The 21,245-nt window shown below is 43.5% G+C and overlaps 1 protein-coding gene across 4 annotated transcripts in view; it reads left to right on the forward strand.

Moving 5' to 3' along the window:
- The first annotated feature begins 6 nt into the window (after positions 1-6).
- KLHL20 (kelch like family member 20) overlaps positions 7-21,245 on the forward strand; it is a 48,714-nt gene continuing 27,475 nt past the window's right edge. Inside the window, exons 1-2 of one of the 4 annotated variants that reach the window (XM_083157038.1) lie at positions 7-169; positions 6,279-6,476. In XM_083157038.1, the coding sequence (XP_083013164.1) occupies positions 6,454-6,476 (23 nt within the window). In that variant the 5' untranslated portion in view covers positions 7-169; positions 6,279-6,453. Of the gene's footprint in view, positions 176-6,278; positions 6,477-17,137; positions 17,685-21,245 lie in introns of those variants that run through there. The other 3 variants (XM_083157036.1, XM_083157035.1, XM_083157037.1) reach the window with 3 other exon arrangements.

Here is a 21,245-nt window from a genome sequence, read left to right on the forward strand (position 1 = left end):
CCTCTTTCTGGATGACCGGATAGGGAACTGTGGAATGCAGCTTTCCCCGGTGACACTGCTGCCGCTTCCCAGCGTCACTGCCATGGGAGGGGGACGGTGACACTTCCGCTTTCACCGCTATATGGGGTTCCTCCGGCTATATAGGGTGAAACGAGCGGAGAGGCTGCAGGTAATGGTGAGAGATAATAACATAATGTATATACAGTATGTGTGCGTGTAATAATGATTGTTCTTGACGGTATACATGTAAATGTGAGCCCTGGGAGATCTTATACATATTACACAGCAATAGTGATGCATCTGCTGTATATTGCCTAGGCCGCTGGTACTGTAGTAGCACCTTCAGATTAGCCAAGAGATATTTTACAACTTGTCTTTCCCCTGTTCTCCTGGAGCTAGAAGCCAGGCCAAATAGCTTACAGGATGCTGGGACTTTTAGTTCTACATTAACTGGAGAGTCACACGTTACATCTTTATGCTTTATAGGGATTGACAGCTGTCTGAGGGCTCATTTAATTGTTGCTGCATTCCCCTTTGTATTGTAACTTTTTCAACATATATTGCCATTACCTGCTGGTTTCTCTCTCAAGGGATGTACACAGGCTTCGGTTTTGGATTCGATTTTGCTTATAGAAGCAAAATCGAATCTAACTAAAATGGTTTTTAAGACACATTCGATTCGCATTCGATTTGATGCGCGCTTCCATTTTCACTATATTGAAAAGAAAAATGACTCTGCAGGCAAGGAAATATTGTATTCAATCCAGTACATCAAATGTGTACACTGCACCTTGAATGTAAATCGACTTCGATATCGAATGAAAAAGTGCAGATCAAATGTGAAAGCAAAGGCCAAATTGAAAATGGGTGGAATAGGAGAAATTGAAAGCAAAACGAACCTAAAGTAAATTGATGTGTGTACACCTTTATTTAGCATCATAGGGTTTTATTAAAACAACAATAATTTATTTATCTGACATACCACTGTTACCTATTGCTAAGGTTTTGGAGAAGGCTGCTGAGTGGTGGGGTGTGGAACAAAGTAATGGCTAGTGGTCCAGCTAGTGCCTTTCAGCAAAGTCCCAAACTTGAGTGGTCGCACCCACTTTAGTGGTCTTAGCAGCTTGGCATCTATGAATGGGTCCTAAAAAAGTGATCTGGCCACATGACATCTTTGCACCAGAGTCTCTAGTGACTGCCTTGGTTTTAGCTGTTGTAAATAATGATCAAGAATTTAATGTCTTCTTTATTAGGGCCTGATTAAGAGTGGCTCTTAGATACATTTTGAAAACAAATCTTGCAGTTTTTTCTGTGTGTTTTTGGCACTGCAAATGCAGCCTACCTTAGTTTGGGTTATTCAGTATTCTGTCACTTTATTCGGATTATGGGTAGCAATGCGGCATACAGGTTTACTTAAGTCGGATGTGTATTCTGAGGACATGTCATGGTCATGAATGCAGAATTGTGGGTATACACATGTCAAGCACCAGATGTACAGATACCGGCTATTGCTACTGTCACATAGGTAATGTCCTATAGATTGTAAATACCCTGTTTGTTGTATCACTGTCTACTATTGTAAAGCGCAACGGAATATGCTGCGCTATAGAAGAAACTGTTAATAAATAAAATAAATAATAGGTATGAATGGAGACTTTGTGGCCACCTTGAAGTGTACCACTTTGAATACGGAAAAGATCTGGATTTATTTATGAACCAGTAATGCAGCTACCTTGCATTTAAATCTGAAGCAGCCTTTAGTATGCAGAGAATACATTTGTAGAATTGTTCAAATGTGATATAACTTTATACACTAAGGTTGAATTACTTTTTTGGTGATATCTGTGACATTCCACCGGTACGCTAGCATATCACAGCTGCCAATACCATATACCAATGCACAGAGGTATGTAGTGTGACAGGATCACTGGAATATTGATGGAATTGGGTATATTTCCCCTAGGTTTCTGACATATATGTGTTTGAAAACCGCAGGAGATTTGCTGGTTCTATTGTGAGCCATTGGGTTCTTTATAATAACCGGTATAGGGTCCTGGGGTTGGATGGTTAAAGAGAGGAAGCGTTCACCATACATTAGGCTCAGGTCTTTGGACTGATAGGCGGCCTACACTTGGGGAGATAAGTATTCTGAGCGATGCTAGATTGCTCAGCACACAGCGCTGCACAGAGATGTGCTGCTGAGCGATATGTCAGGGCTAGTGTTCTCCGTGAGAACACTGACCCTGGCCATTAACTTGATTTATCCAGCATCCTGGATATTAATCACTGTGGCGATCGCTATGCCCCTACACACGGAGCAATGTAAGGGCCTATTCTAAGTGATCTAGTGAGATCGCTTAGAAAATGCCCAGGGATCACTACATGTGTAGGCCCCATTAGCCTCACAGAAGGCTAATCAATACCTTCAGCTGTGCGGGTTTTGTGAAACCGCTGCTGGTAGGGTTTCTGCCCGGGGGAAAGGAGACACTATGCAGTTCTCTATGTGGGAAACAACCTGATACCTGTAGAAACTCCAAACTCTGAATGGTGCTTCTGCTATTGTGTTCTAGTGAGTTAGTAATGATTATCCTCGGGTATACTTAAGCCCCGTACACACACAGGGGAGATATATTGCTCAGCAATATATTGCTCTGTCTCCTGTTCATCAGTGACCAGAGATGGTCGCTGATGAAAAAGAAACTGCCGGGGGAGCCCGGCAGTGGAAATCATCTGGTCGCAGGAGCATGTTCCTGCGACCAGCGATCACCACAGGGGCAAAAACGTGAGCGCGCACCCGGCGATATATCGCCGGTGCACACTCCCATCGCAGGCAATATGGTCGCTCAGCGACCATATTTCCCGCGATATTACACAATATCGCCCCTCGTGTGTACGCACCTTTAGAGCCAGACGGCAAGGATTTATTTTGAGGTTTTGTTACCGTTTTCGTTTACATCACTAATAAAACTGGTAGAGGCCAGTTGGTTCAAAATGTTGGACTGGTTTGTGACCTCTCAGCTTGCTGCACCTTACCATCTACTCCCAGGAAGATGGTACATATTAACCAAGACCCTCTTACAGTAGGAAAATGAGCATGTTGGTTCACTGTCATTTTGAAAGACACGCGCAACCAAACATCACAGCGCCACATTGCCAAAAGTCATTTTCTACCCTATGATTCAGGAAACAAATGCAGTCATTGAAATCTATTGCACCTACATGAACCATTACAAACTAGATGTAAACTTGTATATTCTGTGTATTCCTTGCTTATGGAATTCTCTAGTACTACTGTGGTTTCCTGAACGTATCTTTTGTGCTGATACAAAACTGTAAATATTAAGTGCCTCGTTTTACCTTATCTTGATGTTTGAGGATCCAGTGATTTACTGATCTTAGAGATCAGTGATCTAATTTGAGACCGATCATATACCATCTTGCCAACTGCAGGTTTATTTTACTTTGGAAAACTTCCTGAGACCACTGCCTGTACAGGTGTCTGTTGCTGGTTATAAATTACACCTATGCTCTGGTCTTTCACTTTGTTGTATTACTAGGTGGTAGAAGACAGTAGAACAATTTAAACATGCTTGAAATAGGCATATGAATATCCTTGCAAAGAAATAAGGATCAAAAAGGGTTGAGATTACCTGAAGCAGGGGCGTAACTATAGCACCGCAGCCCCCGCGACCGCGGGGGGGGGGGGGGCGCTATGCGGGCGCCGGGGGCTGCAGTGCTATTGTTACACCCCGCCGCCATCCCCCACAGTCTTTACCTGTCAGTCTTCAGTACGCGCTGGTCCCGGTTCCCTTCTTCTGCTATGAGGACCACAACAAAATGTCCGCCCCCATGTAGCAGAAAGTTCTCTGAAACTGTCTGCTGCATGGGGGCAGACATTTTGTGGTGGTCCTCATAGCAGAAGGGAGCCGGGACCAGCGCGTACTAAGCGTAGGTAAGACTGCGGGGGATGGGATGGATTGCATGGGCGGCGGGGCGGGCGAGGGTTGGTGGGGCGGGCGGGGGTTGGTGCGGCGGGGTGCGTGGGTGGGCGCCCTCCCTTTAACGGCGGGGGGGGGGTGCCCAAAAGCTAGTTACGCAACTGACCTGAAGGATAAAAAAGGGGCAGACTAGATGGGCCAAATGGTTCTTATCTGCTGTCAAATTCTATGTTTCTATTGTCGATTCCAACATTTTAGGTCTTTGAATTACTGGGATACAGTCCTGGCATTAGTTGCTGGATTGTGGGTTAAAATAAATAAAAGCAGTAATAAAATTAAAAAGATTTGCTTTCTGCCTCTGCATAGCTTCTACTAGTGTTTGGTATCACTGGTAGGTGTGCTAATCGGATCTCCTTTGCCAGACAGCTGAGGAGCCCAGCAGCAGACTGTGTTATTGAGGGGTATTCAATGCTATGACGGCGAGCAGTGCCGGTCAGCGTATTCAACTGCCTCCCCTTCACTGGCTGTTTCCACCTCGCTGGTTCTTTTCAGCGAGGTGGAAACTGCATGTGTGGCCATTAAAATGGCAGGGCTCACCACAAAATTTATGGGGTACCTCGCCGTCTTCTGAAGGCGAGTATTTCTCCCTAACATTGAATACGGCGAGGGTGTTTCATGGCGAGGATGGCTCTTCCTCGCTGAAAAACTTAATCCTTGCTGTATAAAACCTCCTCGCCATGGCATTGAATACTGCCCATTGTACATGAGTGGAATAGACTCTTAGTTCATGGGTCAACTCCTTTCACCATGCCTGACCTGGCACTAATGAGACTATTTGTCTCAGCTGCAGATCCATATTTTTAAACTGCAGAATTTCCAGTATAAAATGATTGAAATTCTGGGATATGGAATTTCAGTATTGAAATCATTACTATGATATAATCAAGGTCACGTAGAAAGAGATTGCTTCAAGGTTGTTGCCTTTGGACAGTGTGTTTCACGATTTTCCAATCACTCTTCCTCTAATGAAATCACAGTAATGAAACACATATATTTTGATGAATAGAGTATTATTCCCAGGACCTCTCACATGCTAATACAGATCTCTCTGCATGCCTTCTAACATCCAGAATGATATGCCTTCTTTTTTTTTTCAAAATGGCTCCATGCAGCACAAGTTGAAAAATTTCAGTTGGATGACCTGCAGTCACCGGCATGTTCTCTAATACAGCGATTTCAGTCTTGGCATATAAAATTCTGATCACTGCCTAATATTTTTCTGTTGGTGCTCCATTCTGAGACTAGTTTGTACACCATTGCTATACCTTAAAACATTACAAAATTTAGCTATCTTGATCAATGATGTCCCTGCTTCATTCTAAGTGTGGGTACATGATGCCCATTCATCCCAATGGGCAAGCAAAACTCCCTTTAGCCTGGAGCATGTAAGATTGGCCATAAACCTGACATGATGTACTGAAGGATGGCAGAATACATTTGTCTGTCCTTTTATTATGCCCCTTTTACATCACACCAATAACCCAGGTCCGACTCGTTACTCGCCTTGGGGCTGCCCATCTCCCTGGAAGTGTCTGCTGTCTACTGCGTTCAACACTGACTGCACATATGCAGACCCCCCCCTTCCCGGCAGAGCACATCGCAGGGATGGTCTCCTTTCCGATCCCCCTATCATTGCCTGTTTAATGCTGGCGATAGGATTGCATATTGAAATGCGATCCTGGACCTTAAGATCCCGCCCAGATCGCATTGAATATGTGATCCATAGTAAATGGGCCCTTAGTACTAAATACTAACATGGTTATGGATGAGTGAGTTTGTCAGTTTTCCAGCATTTCCAAGCAAATGTCATTTGCTCTCATCCATAACCATGTTTTTGTTCCAACCAGCCAGATTGAAGATAAATCTACATGTGTATGGCCACCTTAAGTCTACATCATGTCTCTTCAAGACAATTACCTACCACTTGTAACAGTCATTAAAAAAAAACATTAGCGTGACAGTTAGGAGCTTGTTGGTTGGCGCTTTATCTCTCTCCAAGGGTTACTACATGCAGTAGACCCCTAAGTACTGTTTTTCATTTCACTGTGCTACAATGGTGAAATTAATTTCCCATTGTGACTCGGCACCAGAATGTTGAGAAACACTCCTGTAATGGAATGTACAGAGTAATTGGAAGCTGATGTGGACAAGCTAACTGAGTGTTTAGTCTGCATTGTACTGATATAAGATGGTAAAACCAGTTCTACACTCGTCTTAATTCTCTGACCATTGTTTTAATTTTCCCTAAAATAGGGCTGATCTATTTATTCTTCCTTTTAGATGCATCAAGGGTTATTGCCTCTGCCCTCCCAGACGGCTGCAAACAGGATACAGCTAAGATTTGCTGGTGAGACATTTTTGGTTCCAACTATACACAAGACTTGGAGAGACTCCATGCGTCTGTCTCCTCAATTACTGCTTTTAAACTTGGTGTGACGATTTCTCTGCACTGTGCATGGACAGAAAGCCAATGCGTAGGTGAGTACTGGGATTGAAAGTATGCAGTTTTATTAACCATATGCATGTGTTTTCCAATGACCATTTTTACATATTTTCCATATTTTCCATTGAAAGAAAAAAGTTTTATTTAAAAAATGAACTTCATCTTTTGTTGGGATTACGTCTAATGATGACCGAATTATTGGGGTCCATCGAGTAAAAACTGAGCTTCATGTCGTTCTGCCGCTGCAGCATGTCTGTCGTTAACCAGGACCGCCCTTGTCCAGACATGCTGGAAGAGGGTCGTTAACGACATCAAGCATACACACCAGAAGATAAAGTAAAAGATATCTTTCAGAAGGGCTTTCTGAAAGATATTTCACTTTATCTTCCAGTGTGTATGGGGCTTAAGGCATATATATATATATATATATATATATATATATATATATATATATATATATATATATATATATATATATATATATATATATATATATATATATATATATATATATATATATATATATATATATATATATATATATATATATATATATATATATATATATATATATTTTCCAATATCTGCCGGCACTCTGTGTGAATAAAGACAACTTGCCCCCGGTGCCTGTATGAAGTATACAGCAATCCAAATCCTCACGGACAAAGGCACTCAGGAGACGGTTTCATGCAAATAAAAAAATTGTATTGAATGGGGACGTTTCGGGGGTATAAGCCCCTTCCTCAGCCCACTCCTACAGCAAAGAGAACATACGTAAACACATTTTTATACTCACAGACCTCCGGAGCCTCATGCGCTGCTGGATCCACGGAGTCGCCGCCCGGAAGACGTCACGCAGCACTTCCGTCTCAGGACGCTGGGCTAATGTTGCTAAGCAACGTGTAGCTTGCGTTCCAGGAGCCAGGAAGTGTTCTGCCGCTCAGAATACGTGCTGGATCGCTCCCTTGGACCAAGCTAAGCGGGCACCCGGGGCTGTGAATACACATACAGAAACATTAAACATGAAAACAAACACTAAAAAAATATATATACAAAAGATAGAATGAGAAGATGTGCTGCTATTGTCCGAATCAGGACTCAGCCGAGGTCATGCCGACAGTGCATAGATGGTACTTAGCTCACATACAGCCCCACTACACATCAGTCAATTTCCCCAACCAATTTCCATAAATCCGGGCTCAAACAGCAACAAATCTTACTCTTTCAAACACACTAGTGATACATCAGGTGTAGTTATAAACATTAAAGCACAGTAGAAAAAGATTAGTGGAAAAAAGGTTACATAAGACTATTCCAATTAATCTTTTCGTTAAGACCTTTAGGGGAGATGGTGTTCAAGCGAAAAATCCTCTCGGATTCTTTTATTAATAATTTCTTTGCTCTGTTGCCACCTTTGAGTGACTCAGGAACTCCATCGATGATGAAGTGTTTAAACTCACCGATGGAATGCCCCATGGTCTTAAAATGATGCGCCACAGGCTGGTCAATCTCCCTACCTCGTAGAGAAAGTTTGATTGCCGACCGATGGAGCGCCATCCTTTCGCGGAAGGGACGTATGGTTTGACCTATATAATAAAGGCCACAAGGACAAACTATTGCATACACAACATGTGTGGTTTTACAAGTAAAGACAGATCTAATTTGAAACCTCTTATCAGAGTGTGGATGTTTAAAGTCTTTACAACTAACCATATGCTTACATGTCTCACAGGACCAACAGCTATAACAGCCCGGGGGTTTTACATAAGTATTAGGTGGCCTAGGGATACCCATCCCAGTGACGTCAGTTTTCACCAACCTGTCTCTAAGATTGGGGCCTCTGCGGAAGGCTGCCATAGGTCTAATATTTCTTAAAGCAGGGAGGTCAGGGTCAGTTTTAACAATAGGCCATAAGGCATTGGTGGCATGCCTGATAATAGGGCTTGCCACTGAAAAGATACTGGACCACGGAAGTACCGATGTGTCATCCTGTCGCTTGGATTTTAGTAGTTGAGATCTGGGCATATCTAGAACTTGCTGTTCTTGCTTCAGCAACACCGTGAGGTCATAGCCTCTAGCAACAAATTTCTTGATAAGGGCATTAACCCCTTCATGACAGAGCCAGTTTGTGCCTTCATGACAGAGCCCTTTTTTTCAAATCTGACATGTCTCACTTAAGTGGGGATAACTTTTTTTTGCTTTTACTTATCCCAGTGATTTTGAGATTGTTTTCTCGTGACACATTGTACTTCAAGTTAGTGGTAAATTTTGGTCGATACAGTCTGTGTTTTTTTGTGAAAAATACCAAAATATCGTGAAAAAATGGAAAATTTAGCAATATGCAAAATGTTAAATTTTCTGCTTGTGAGACAAATAATCATACCACTCAAAATAGTTAATAACTAACATAGACCATATGTCTACTTTATGTTGCCATCATTATTTCAACCCCCTTTTCATTTTTTTGGACACTAGGAGGCTTCAAATATGACTAGCAAATTCTCAAATTTTCAAGAAAATTTCAAACACTGATTTTTTTAGGGACCAGTTCAGTTCTGATGTGACTTTGAGGGACTTGTATGTGAGACACCCCCATAAATGATGCCATTTCAAAAACTGCACCCCTCACAGTATTCAAAACAGCATTTTGGAAGTTTGTTAACCCTTTAGGTGTTTCACAGGAATTAAAACAAAGTGTAGGTGAAATTTCAAAATTTCTTTTTTTTTGCAGAGTTTCAATTTTAATACATTTTTCTAACAAATACAGTAGATTTTACTAGAGAAATGTGACTAAAAATTGATTCCCCCAATTCTTGTGTTTTCAAAAATATCCTATATGTGGCCCTAGTGTGCACGTTGACCAAACCACAGGCTTCATAATAGAAGGAGCACCTACATGATTTTGGAGCCTCCTTTTTATGAGATTTTTTTTTAGGCACCATGTAGGTTTCTAGGCACCATAAGTGCTAAAAGTTAGGAACCTTCCCCACAAGTCACCCCATTTTGCAATCTACACCCCTCAGGGAATTCATCTAGGGGTATAGTGTACATTTCAAACCCCCAGGGGTTTCACCAATTTTGATACAACTGGGATGTGAAAATGGAAAATTACATTTTTTTACACAAACATGCAGTTATGGCTCAAAATTTTTCATTTTCACAAGGAATGAAGGAGACAAAGCACCCCAAAATCTGTGCCCCAATTTCTCCCGAGTACGGCAATGCCTCACATGTGACCAAAAAATACCAGTTGGGTGCATGGCAGGACTCAGAAGGGAAGGAGTGATTTTTGGATTTTGCAGCACAGATTTTGGTGGAATGAATGGTGGGTGCTATGTTGCACCAATACAGTGGAACCCCCCCACAAGTCACCCCATTTTGCAAAGTACACCCCTCAGGGAATTCATCTAGGGGTATAGTGTACATTTCAAACCCCCAGGGGTTTCACCAATTTTGGTACAACTGGGATGTGAAAATGGAAAATTACATTTTTTTACACAAACATGCAGTTCTGGCTCAAAATTTATCATTTTTACAAGGAATGAAGGAGACAAAGCACCCCAAAATCTGTGCCCCAATTTCTCCCGAGTACGGCAATGCCTCACATGTGACCAAAAAATACCAGTGGGGCGCATGGCAGGACTCAGAAGGGAAGAAGTGATTTTTGGATTTGGCAGCACAGATTTTGGTGGAATGAATGGTGGGTGCCATGTTGCATTAGCAAGACTCCCAAAGCACCAATACAGTGGAACCCCCCCACAAGTCACCCCATTTTGCAAAGTACACCCCTCAGGGAATTCATCTAGGGGTATAGTGTACATTTCAAACCCCCAGGGGTTTCACCAATTTTGGTACAACTGGGATGTGAAAATGGAAAATTACATTTTTTTACACAAACATGCAGTTCTGGCTCAAAATTTTTCATTTTCACAAGGAATGAAGGAGACAAAGCACCCCAAAATCTGTGCCCCAATTTCTCCCGAGTACGGCAATGCCTCACATGTGACCAAAAAATACCAGTGGGGCGCATGGCAGGACTCAGAAGGGAAGGAGTGATTTTTGGATTTGGCAGCACAGATTTTGGTGGAATGAATGGTGGGTGCCATGTTGCATTAGCAAGACTCCCAAAGCACCAATACAGTGGAACCCCCCCACAAGTCACCCCATTTTGCAAAGTACACCCCTCAGGGAATTCATCTAGGGGTATAGTGTACATTTCAAACCCCCAGGGGTTTCGCCAATTTTGATACAACTGGGCAGTGAAAATGAAAAATTACATTTTTTTACACAAAAATGCAGTTCTGGCTCAAAATTTTTCATTTTCACAAGGAATGAAGGAGACAAAGCACCCCAAAATCTGTGCCCCAATTTCTCCCGAGTACGGCAATGCCTCACATGTGACCAAAAAATACCAGTTGGGCGCATGGCAGGACTCAGAAGGGAAGGAGTGATTTTTGGATTTGGCAGCACAGATTTTGGTGGAATGAATGGTGGGTGCCATGTTGCATTAGCAAGACTCCCAAAGCACCAATAGAGTGGAACCCCCCCACAAGTCACCCCATTTTGCAAAGTACACCCCTCAGGGAATTCATCTAGGGGTATAGTGTACATTTCAAACCCCCAGGGGTTTCACCAATTTTGATACAACTGGGCAGTGAAAATTAAAAATTACATTTTTTTACACAAAAATGCAGTTCTGGCTCAAAATTTTTCATTTTCACAAGGAATGAAGGAGACAAAGCACCCCAAAATCTGTGCCCCAATTTCTCCCGAGTACGGCAATGCCTCACATGTGACCAAAAAATACCAGTTGGGCGCATGGCAGGACTCAGAAGGGAAGGAGTGATTTTTGGATTTGGCAGCACAGATTTTGGTGGAATGAATGGTGGGTGCCATGTTGCATTAGCAAGACTCCCAAAGCACCAATAGAGTGGAACCCCCCCACAAGTCACCCCATTTTGCAAAGTACACCCCTCAGGGAATTCATCTAGGGGTATAGTGTACATTTCAAACCCCCAGGGGTTTCACCAATTTTGATACAACTGGGCAGTGAAAATGAAAAATTACATTTTTTTTACACAAAAATGCAGTTCTGGCTCAAAATTTTTCATTTTCACAAGGAATGAAGGAGACAAAGCACCCCAAAATCTGTGCCCCAATTTCTCCCGAGTACGGCAATGCCTCACATGTGACCAAAAAATACCAGTTTGGCGCATGGCAGGACTCAGAAGGGAAGGAGTGATTTTTGGATTTGGCAGCACAGATTTTGGTGGAATGAATGGTGGGTGCTATGTTGCATTACCAATACAGTGGAACCCCCCCACAAGTGACCCCATTTTGCAAACTACACCCCTCAGGGAATTCATCTAGGGGTATAGTGTACATTTCAAACCCCCAGGGGTTTCACCAATTTTGGTACAACTGGGCTGTGAAAATGAAAAATTAAATTTTTTTACACAAAAATGCAGTTCTGGCTCAATTTTTCATTTTCACAAGGAATGAAGGAGACAAAGCACCCCAAAATCTGTGCCCCAATTTCTCCCGAGTACGGCAATGCCTCACATGTGACCAAAAAATACCAGTTGGGTGCATGGCAGGACTCAGAAGGGAAGGAGTGATTTTTGGATTTGGCAGCACAGATTTTGGTGGAATGAATGGTGGGTGCTATGTTGCATTACCAATACAGTGGAACCCCCCCACAAGTGACCCCATTTTGCAAACTACACCCCTCAGGGAATTCATCTAGGGGTATAGTGTACATTTCAAACCCCCAGGGGTTTCACCAATTTTGGTACAACTGGGCTGTGAAAATGAAAAATTACATTTTTTTACACAAAAATGCAGTTCTGGCTCAAAATTTTTCATTTTCACAAGGAATGAAGGAGACAAAGCACCCCAAAATCTGTGCCCCAATTTCTCCAGAGTACGGCAATGCCTCACATGTGACCAAAAAATACCAGTTGGGTGCATGGCAGGACTCAGAAGGGAAGGAGTGATTTTTGGATTTTGCAGCTCAGATTCTGGTGGAATGAATGGTGGGTGCTATGTGGCATTAGCAAGACCCCCGATGCACGGTGAAATGATGAACCTAGTAATCCATCGATGTGTGGTATATTTTGAAACACTCCTTTATACATAGGCCGGGTTTGTCGGGGCAAGTTTCACAGTGGAAAATAGTTTCCTTTCTTATTCCCTTTTTATAGCAAACTTTGCACCTTTTTTGTGTCCTGCCCTTTCTTGCAGTGGAGGGGATTTCGTTGGGAAAATGCTGCCCTGGTACAATTCGGGGGCCAGTACTAGAAGTACTGGGGCCCTCTGCCTGCTGGTTCCCAAATATTAGGCCCTTTATGACTTCCTCTTGAAAGTGCATAAATGTCCCCCTCTGGCCGGTAGAACGGAATAGCACGTAAGCGTTATACAGTGCCATCTGGATGATATACACGGCCAGCTTCTTGTACCAGATATTTGTTTTCCGCAGGGCACTGTACGGCTTCAGTACCTGATCTGAAAGATCCACTCCGCCCATGTACTTATTGTAATCTAGGATACAATTTGGTTTTGAGGTGTGGGTACTGGTACCTCGTACAGGGATGGAGGTGGTACTGTCTCCATGAATTGTTGTCAGTATAAGGACATCCCTCTTGTCCTTATATTTGACCAACAACATATTTTCGGTGCATATTCCCCTGCTTTCACCCCTTCTCATTACTTGGGCAATGTGCGTTTTGGGGAGGCCTCTTTGGTTCTTGCGCACAGTACCGCAAGCTGCTGTACCTCTTGAACCAAGGGCCTTAAACAGGGGGATGCTGGTGTAAAAGTTATCCACATAGAGGTGATAACCCTTATCCAGGAAGGGGGCATTAAATCCCAGACAATTTTGCCACTAACACCTACGAGGGAGGGGGGGCATTCTGGCGGTTCAATTCTTGAATCCTTCCCTTCATATACCCTAAACTTGTGGGTGTACCCTGTGGTGCTTTCACACAGCTTATACATTTTTATGCCATACCTTGCCCTCTTACTGGGAAGGTACTGGCGGAATTTAACCCTTCCTTTAAAATGTATAAGGGACTCGTCAATACAAATAAATTTTTCAGGGATGTATAGCTCTGCAAATTTGGCACTGAAATGATCAATGACCGGCCTGACTTTGAATAGCCGGTCAAAGGTGGGATCATCTCTGGGTGGGCACTGTGCATTATCGGTGTAATGTATAAATTTATGGATTGCCTCAAAACGAGTCCGAGTCATGGCCATACGGTAAAATGGGGTGCTGTACAGAACATCTGTACTCCAATATTGCCTAATTTGTGGCTTTTTTACTATGCCCATATGAAACACCAGACCCCAAAACGTCATCATCTCTACTGCATCTACAGGGGTCCACCTAGCAAATGATGACGTGGGGTTTTGAGCAATAAACTGCTGGGCATATAAATTAGTTTGGTCCACCATTAAATTTATAAAATCATCAGAGAAAAATAATTTGAAAAAGTCAATTTCTCTGAGACCTGTGGAATCAAATTGGATTCCTGGCATGGCCAAAAACTCAGGAACCTGGGGCTCAAAATTGTCTGGTGGTGGGGTCCATACGAGATCAATTATTGGGGGGGGGGGGTCTCAGCTGCTCTACGGGGGCGTCTTTGAGGGGGTCCCTCATCACCAGAGGAGGAAGAGGAGCTTAAGACGAATCCTTCAAATTCCCCGCTTGCCTCACTGGCTGTGTCAGAATCAGAGGCAAGCATGGCATATGCCTCCTCCACTGAATACATTCTTCTGGATGACTGGGATGACATTTGGGATGACATTTTTATTTTTGTGTTACTGGTAGTGAAATGTTTCAACACGTGTATAGTGTAGGGGGGGGGTACAAACTTTATTTCAACCCGGGGGGGTATGTAGTGTGTTGTGTGTATGTAGTGCAGAACAAAAAAAATACTTTATACAAAAAAAAAAAAATGAAGGGGTTAAAAAAAAAAAAAATTGAAGGGGTTAAAAAAAAAAAAAAAAAAAAGGTCCTGCGCCAAAAATTGAGCACAGATGTTGGTCAGTAACGTCTGTCACTGAACAGCGCTCAAAGGCAACAGGAATTTGATCAAAAAAAAAAAAATAGATCAACCCTGTGCCGAAAAAAGCTGATCAGTGATGTACGTCACTGATCAGCGCACAGTGGCCACAGGACACCCACAAAATCACAGTGTGTGTAAAAAAAAAAATTAAAAAAAGACCACACAGCACCCACAAAAAAAAAAAAAAAGGTGATCAGTGATGCGACACTGATTACCAGTGAGGGGCAGCAGGTGCACAACCTTTGGTGCAACTGGCAGCAACTGACAGGTATATATAAAAAAAAAAAACCTCTGCACCCCCAAAAAGTTGCTGATCACCTCAGATATAGTGATCAGCACAAAAGGCGGGGGTAGCAGACACAAAATATACACTCTCTATCACTCTCTCTCTCTATCTCTCTCTATCTCTCTCTATCTCTCACTATCTCTCACTATCTATCACTATCTATCACTATCTATCACACTGCAGCAGCAGCACTGACAGTTATATGTATAAAAAAAAACCTGCACCCCCAAAAAGGGGGGGTAGCAGACACAAAATATACACTCTCTATCACTCTCTGTCACTATCTCTCTCTATCTCTCTATCTCTCTCTATCTCTCACTATCTATCACTATCTATCACTATGACACTGCAGCAGCAGCACTGACAGTTATATATATAAAAAAAAAACCTGCACCCCCAAAAAAGGGGGGGTAGCAGACACAAATCTCTCTATCTCTCACTATCTATTACTATCTATCACTATCTCTCACTATCTATCACTATCTATCACTATGACACTGCAGCAGCAGCGACAGTTATTTATATATAAAAAACCCCTGCACCCCCAAAAAGGGGGGGTAGCAGACACAAAATATAGCTCTCTCTGTCACTATCTCTCTATCTCTCTCTATCTCTCTCTCTCTATCTCTCTATCTCTCTATCACACTGCAGCAGCAGCAGGAAGTCTCAGGAAGTCAGATCCAGGAAGCGTCCAGCACGCTACAAGCAGTGATCAAGTGATCAGGTAAGGTATTTGCAAGGATCAGGTAAGTATTAGCAAGGATCAGGTCAGTATCACGGCAGATAGGCACGGTGACCGCTCTGCACGCTACTCCAGACCGGAATGGCGTCTGCAGCGCAGTCACCGGTAGTTTAAATGTCGCGCCTTGGCTGTGATTGGTCCGTGGGTCCCACGGACCAATCACAGCCTTGGGGGCAGGTGGGGTGAGGGTGGGGTGAGGTGTCATCGTCACCGATGACCCCCTCATGCCCCCTGACGCCCGGCGGTGATTGACACCTGTGTTACCAAGCGTCTGATTCGCTGGTAACACAGGAAAACGCTGTGAATGGCTGTTCACACTGAACAGCCAATCACAGCGATCGCCGACGGGGGGGCGACATCGCATTCCCCCCTGGGCATGCAGGGACATGTCTGCTGTCAGGGACAGCAGACATCGTCCCTCTGTCACTGCGTCTCGAGACGCAGTGACAGTTTAAAGTCATGACGTGTATATATACGTCATGTGTCGGGAAGTACATCCCGGCCATGACGTATATATACGTCAAATGTCGTGAAGGGGTTAAGTCTCACTTCAACTTATATGGTAAGTAGGTGCGGCACTCAGCTTTCTCATCCAAATAAGGAAATGACGACAGGACCAAGTCGACGTGTCGTGTCAACGTTTCAGTGATTTTATTTGTGCACTATCATCAGGATACTGATGATAGTCCTAGATAGGCCTAGAGATCAAACCAAGATGTAGAGAATTGAAAGAAATGGCAAATTTGAATATATAAGAAACAGCTAACAGATGGGAGATTCTAAATGTCACGTAAAGAATCCAGGGGGGCGCAACAGTTTGAGTCAAGAAGGACATAAATTACCCTAATACCACCCTCAATCCAAGGGGCAAACGTCTATAATTGAAACCCGCAGGGAATTCTGGATTACCCCATAGGGGAGTAAGGGGGGGAGGATAGGAAGTAATGTCAAAATGGGATGTACAGTAATCCCATATGGAGAAGGCAATGAATGGGTGTGAGTGGGTTATTTAAGGCCTATCTGAGGGGGATATCCCTATTACAGAAGACCTCGATGAGATGTCCAAATATACACAGGGAAATTTACTAAGATGAAAGTTGTATTTGAAATGGGATGTTGCTATGGGCAACCGAACAGATACTCTCTATTATCTTCTAGAAGGTGCTAAATAAATGCCCATAGCAACATCTCATAGCATGGTCATAGATGACCATCGCAACATCCCATGTGAAAATATATCCCATCTTAGTAAATTTCACCCACAGTGTGCGGCTTAGTCAAAATTGCCTTGCCAGCACTGTTTATTTCGCCGGGCGATAGTGGGGCCATGCATTGATATTGTCGCAGTGTACACACAGTGCAATACTGGCTAACTTGCTAGGTGATTTTGCGCTTGACCTATTTTCACCGTGTACATCCCTTGCCCGCGCCCACTTCACTGTATCTGTAAATTGGCCTTCGAATCTCGCCAAGGAGTAAAGATCTTCAGTTTGTCTGCTAAAACTGGCATTTAGACCATTTCTGTGTATGTCAGTGTATTCTTTCTCAAGTATAACTCTGCATGAATAGCAAGTAATTTAGTATATAAGTGGGCTATTAGCATAGTACACTAGTGTACACTCCATAACCATATATTACAGGAGTACTGCCATAAATTACATCCGGCTAAATGTCTTCTCTTCTTTGTTACTCTGGACTGTTTTGTTCATGCTTTTTTTTTTTTTTTAATCCGAATCAATATATTTGCATGTCATGTCCTGGATGTACAGTCAAGTTATTACTAATGGTGGTTGTTGGAGCGCAAGGTTCCAGAAATCATTTATTGCTTCTATAATTTCAGAAAAGTGTTGCAGCCCATAATGCGTATCCTCCCTTCCCTGCCTTTTCTATATATAAATTTGTTTAAATATTTTCCCCTACGCCAAGAGCTGAGATGGATTGCTATGCCCATTTGCCATTTAGCCCCATATCTAGTTTCACTTTGCAGCTGTTGGATTAAGGAAATCATCCAGAGACATGCACCCCATGTGTCGTTTTCTCCACACTTTCCTCAGTCCTGCCGGTCCTAGCCGCAGCAGCAGCCACTAGCAGTGTCCGTTCCTGAATAAGGAGGGAGAAGCTCACAGATGCCAGATCTCATAGCCTGGTAATGGGTCCGGGTATCACACTACAGATGGGCAGAATGGAATGTTGTTGGGAAACTTGTGTATATATACAGTGTATATGCAGGGAAAGTCCAGCGTCTGTTATGTATGAAATTAGCGTACATGTTGCATGTGAGATGTATGCACAATAAGTGTTTTGTGCTCTCTGTGTATAATATCTGTCTCTGTTCTACTAACTATATACATATATGTACTGTATTTGCCATGTTAGCTTAACATGTACTTGAGTGTATTGCTACAAACATCCAGTCACTCTGGAGAATGTTTTGTTCAGGTGTGTCGGTAATTGCATGTGTACATGTAGTTTTCTCGTAAGAGTTTTTTTTGTATTATTTATTGTAAAATAAGGGGAAAACTTACATACAAAATAATACTTTCACATTCAAACATAGTATAGGGGTTGGTGGGTGCTGTGTTGTGACAGGCTTTAAGTAAATGTGTTCTCTTTCTATATATTTGCTGATTAGGGAGAAAGCAAGCAGCTGTGCAGAAATGTTGTTAGTGAGTAAAGGGGTGTGTATACAATTGTCTCTTTGTAATCCATAAAAGGGAAGGCAATTGCGCACGTGCATATATGGTTTAGTAACCGCAGTGCTGTCGTTACATGTTTCCCCTCGCCACCCCTATGAAGTGCAGCAAATTGGGCCGATATTTGGGGATTTGTTATTTTCACACAACAAACACACTTGTTCTGTACTTTTAATGTGATGCACTTAATGTCCCATTGTAAACAACACTCCTCTATGCATGGAAAGTTTTAGTAAATACAAGGGTTGGTTCTTTGGTGTGACAGTTATGGTGTGTACACACGGTCAGATGTGCCTTCAGATACTATACACGATCAGATCAGATCCTGGATAGTATCTGAAGGCACATCCGATTTGCATACAAGTCTGACAATATAGTGCAGATCTGCACTATTTAATTATGGCAGACAAGACTTTCTGCCTTGCGATACGTGAACGCGCATCGGATCGGGATCGCAAGGGTTAAAACCCTTGCGATCTGCTTCCGATCCGATGTTGACTATATCGTCAACATCGGAAGGCAAAATGTACCGTGTGTACACACCATTACACTTATGCTGTGTACACACGGTGCAATATGATTGCTAGCGATATATTGCTAGCAATATATTGCCAGCAATGATATTGCTCAGTGTCTCCTTTTCATCAGCGATGAAAAGGAGACACTGCTACGGGGCGGAGGGGGAGTGCAGCAGCAGCAGACACTGCTGCTGTCACTTTGAAGGGAGGAGGGAGGGAGCAGTGGCACGGGGCTGGGGAGATCAACGCTGATCTCCCCGGCGCTGACCTCCGTGAAGGGAGGAAGGAGGGAGCAGCGGCACAGGGCTGGGGAGATCAATGCTGATCTCCCCGGCGCTGACCTCCGTGAAGGGAGGAGGGGAGGGAGCAGCGGCACTGGGCTGGGGAGATCAATGCTGATCTCCCCGGCGCTGACCTCCCGGCACAGCGATCGCCTGGGAAAGCCGCTGGTCGCAGGAGCATGCTCCAGCGACTAGCAGGGAGTGCACACGGTTTATTTATTTTAGCTCAGCGACCATATTCCCAGCGATTTTACCTAATATTGCTCCCGTGTGTACACACCATTATACACTTTTCACGTGCCTATTCACGTTTTCTGCCTATTCACAGCCAGCGGCCTTTTCAGTTTGCAAAGCCCTTCAAGTGCAGCGATTAGGCATTACTTAGCATATGGGTATGAATGGACCATTTTTACATTTCTGAACAATCTTATCAATGGGTGCTGGTTAATCCCGTGACTCTTTCAGCCAAGGCAGTCGCAACACTTTAATACAATGACAACATGACCAAATAGTTTTAAACTGAAGTCACTTTGCTTAATTCTTCAGAGTACAAAATGAACAGTTAACTTACCTTTAGAACAGGCATGCCCAAAAGTCAGGCCCGGGGGCCAATTGCAGCCCTCGCTGTCATTTCAAGTGGCCCGCAGCCTCCAGCTGGAAGCGGGCAGAGCATTAGACGTGGGAAGCACAGCACAGGACACTAAAGGAGGGGCTCCGACGAGCGCGCCTTTACCTTGCTGTCTGCTGCAGTGAGGAGGTGCCGGCTGCCACAGTCAGATGTGTTTGGCGTCCTACCCCTGCTGCTGCAATCGTATATCACCCTACTCCACAATCACAGTGAAGCAGTGTTTGGGGAGGGGGGCAGCAAGGGGGAAGCTTATTCCCGTAACATGCAGAGTGGAGGAGGGCAGCAGTGGGAGCCCAAGCATCTCCTGTCCTTGCAGTGCCTCTCCTTCCTCTGGCTCACACAAGGGACTGGGACACATACAGAGAAGGGAGGGGGCAGAGTCTGGGACATACAGTGAAGGAGGGTCAGGCTTGGGGACGTACAATGAATGGAGGCACTGATGGACATTAAGAGAAGGGGGGCAGGCTGTGGGACAGTGAATGGGTGCAGAGTGGGGAACATACAGTGAATGGGGGACATACAGTGAAGGAGGGGCAGGCTGGGGGACATACAGTGAATTGGGGCAGACTGGGGGAAATACAGTGAATGGGGGCAGAGTGGGGGACCATTCTGATGTGATTAATGATTTAAAGAATGTCAGACTGAATGGTCGACCCCCCCACATTTTCACCTCCCCAAATCTGGCCCTCGTCGCAAAAAGTGTGGACACCCCTGCTTTAGAACAACCAATATCTATTCTTTTTAACTTGCTTATGGGTGTAGAAAATACACACATTTTAGATAGATATCCTATTGATCAGAAATAGGATACATCTGAAATTAGCACTGGATACTGTTACTACAGTATACTGAATTTGCACGCAAACCTCCCCAGGGTGCCTCTCCAACTGCCTGGGGCTGGTAGTATACATTATACACCAATCAAATATTGGAACAAGGTCTGCAGGAGTAGTGTGACAAATCATACTCTGCACATTTATATACGTCCAAAAACCCTGGAAATCTAATGTCTGATGTTTTGTTCAAAAGTGACCTTTTATCAAGAAGGCCCACTGTTCTACTTTATAAAAGGTACTTTGATATATTGTTACTAATAATAAAGGGGACTCCTATTACATTAAACACAGAACACCCAAACCTAGAAATACACCGCAAAATACGGATTGTTTACTTTCTTATTGTATCCATCTCATCAAGGGAAATTTCACACCATTTCAGGACCTTCTTCCTTGAATGTAATTCCCCCCCAAAAAACAAATTAATCACCACCTAGTATGTTGCGGGGCATGAAACAGCCCACTCTGGACCTTATTCAGACTTTTTTCAGACCTGATTGCTGATCTACAAAGTAGATAGCCCACACCCTGTGCATAACTGGGAATGAATTGCATCAATGATTTTTTAAACTCTGTGCAAATGTAAGTATGTTCCTACAGGTCATCTACAACAGACAGGCTGATCGAGCCCGGCGCTGACGTCACATACCCTCCCTTAAACCGCCTGACACGGCCGGTTACCACACCGTTTGCTACGATTTGCAGTCATTCGATAATCAATTGATCTGTGAATTTACTGGTCAGCGACCAA

This window comes from Crinia signifera, chromosome 8, assembly GCF_055691185.1.
Source record: "Crinia signifera chromosome 8, ASM5569118v1, whole genome shotgun sequence".
NCBI lineage: Eukaryota > Metazoa > Chordata > Amphibia > Anura > Myobatrachidae > Crinia > Crinia signifera.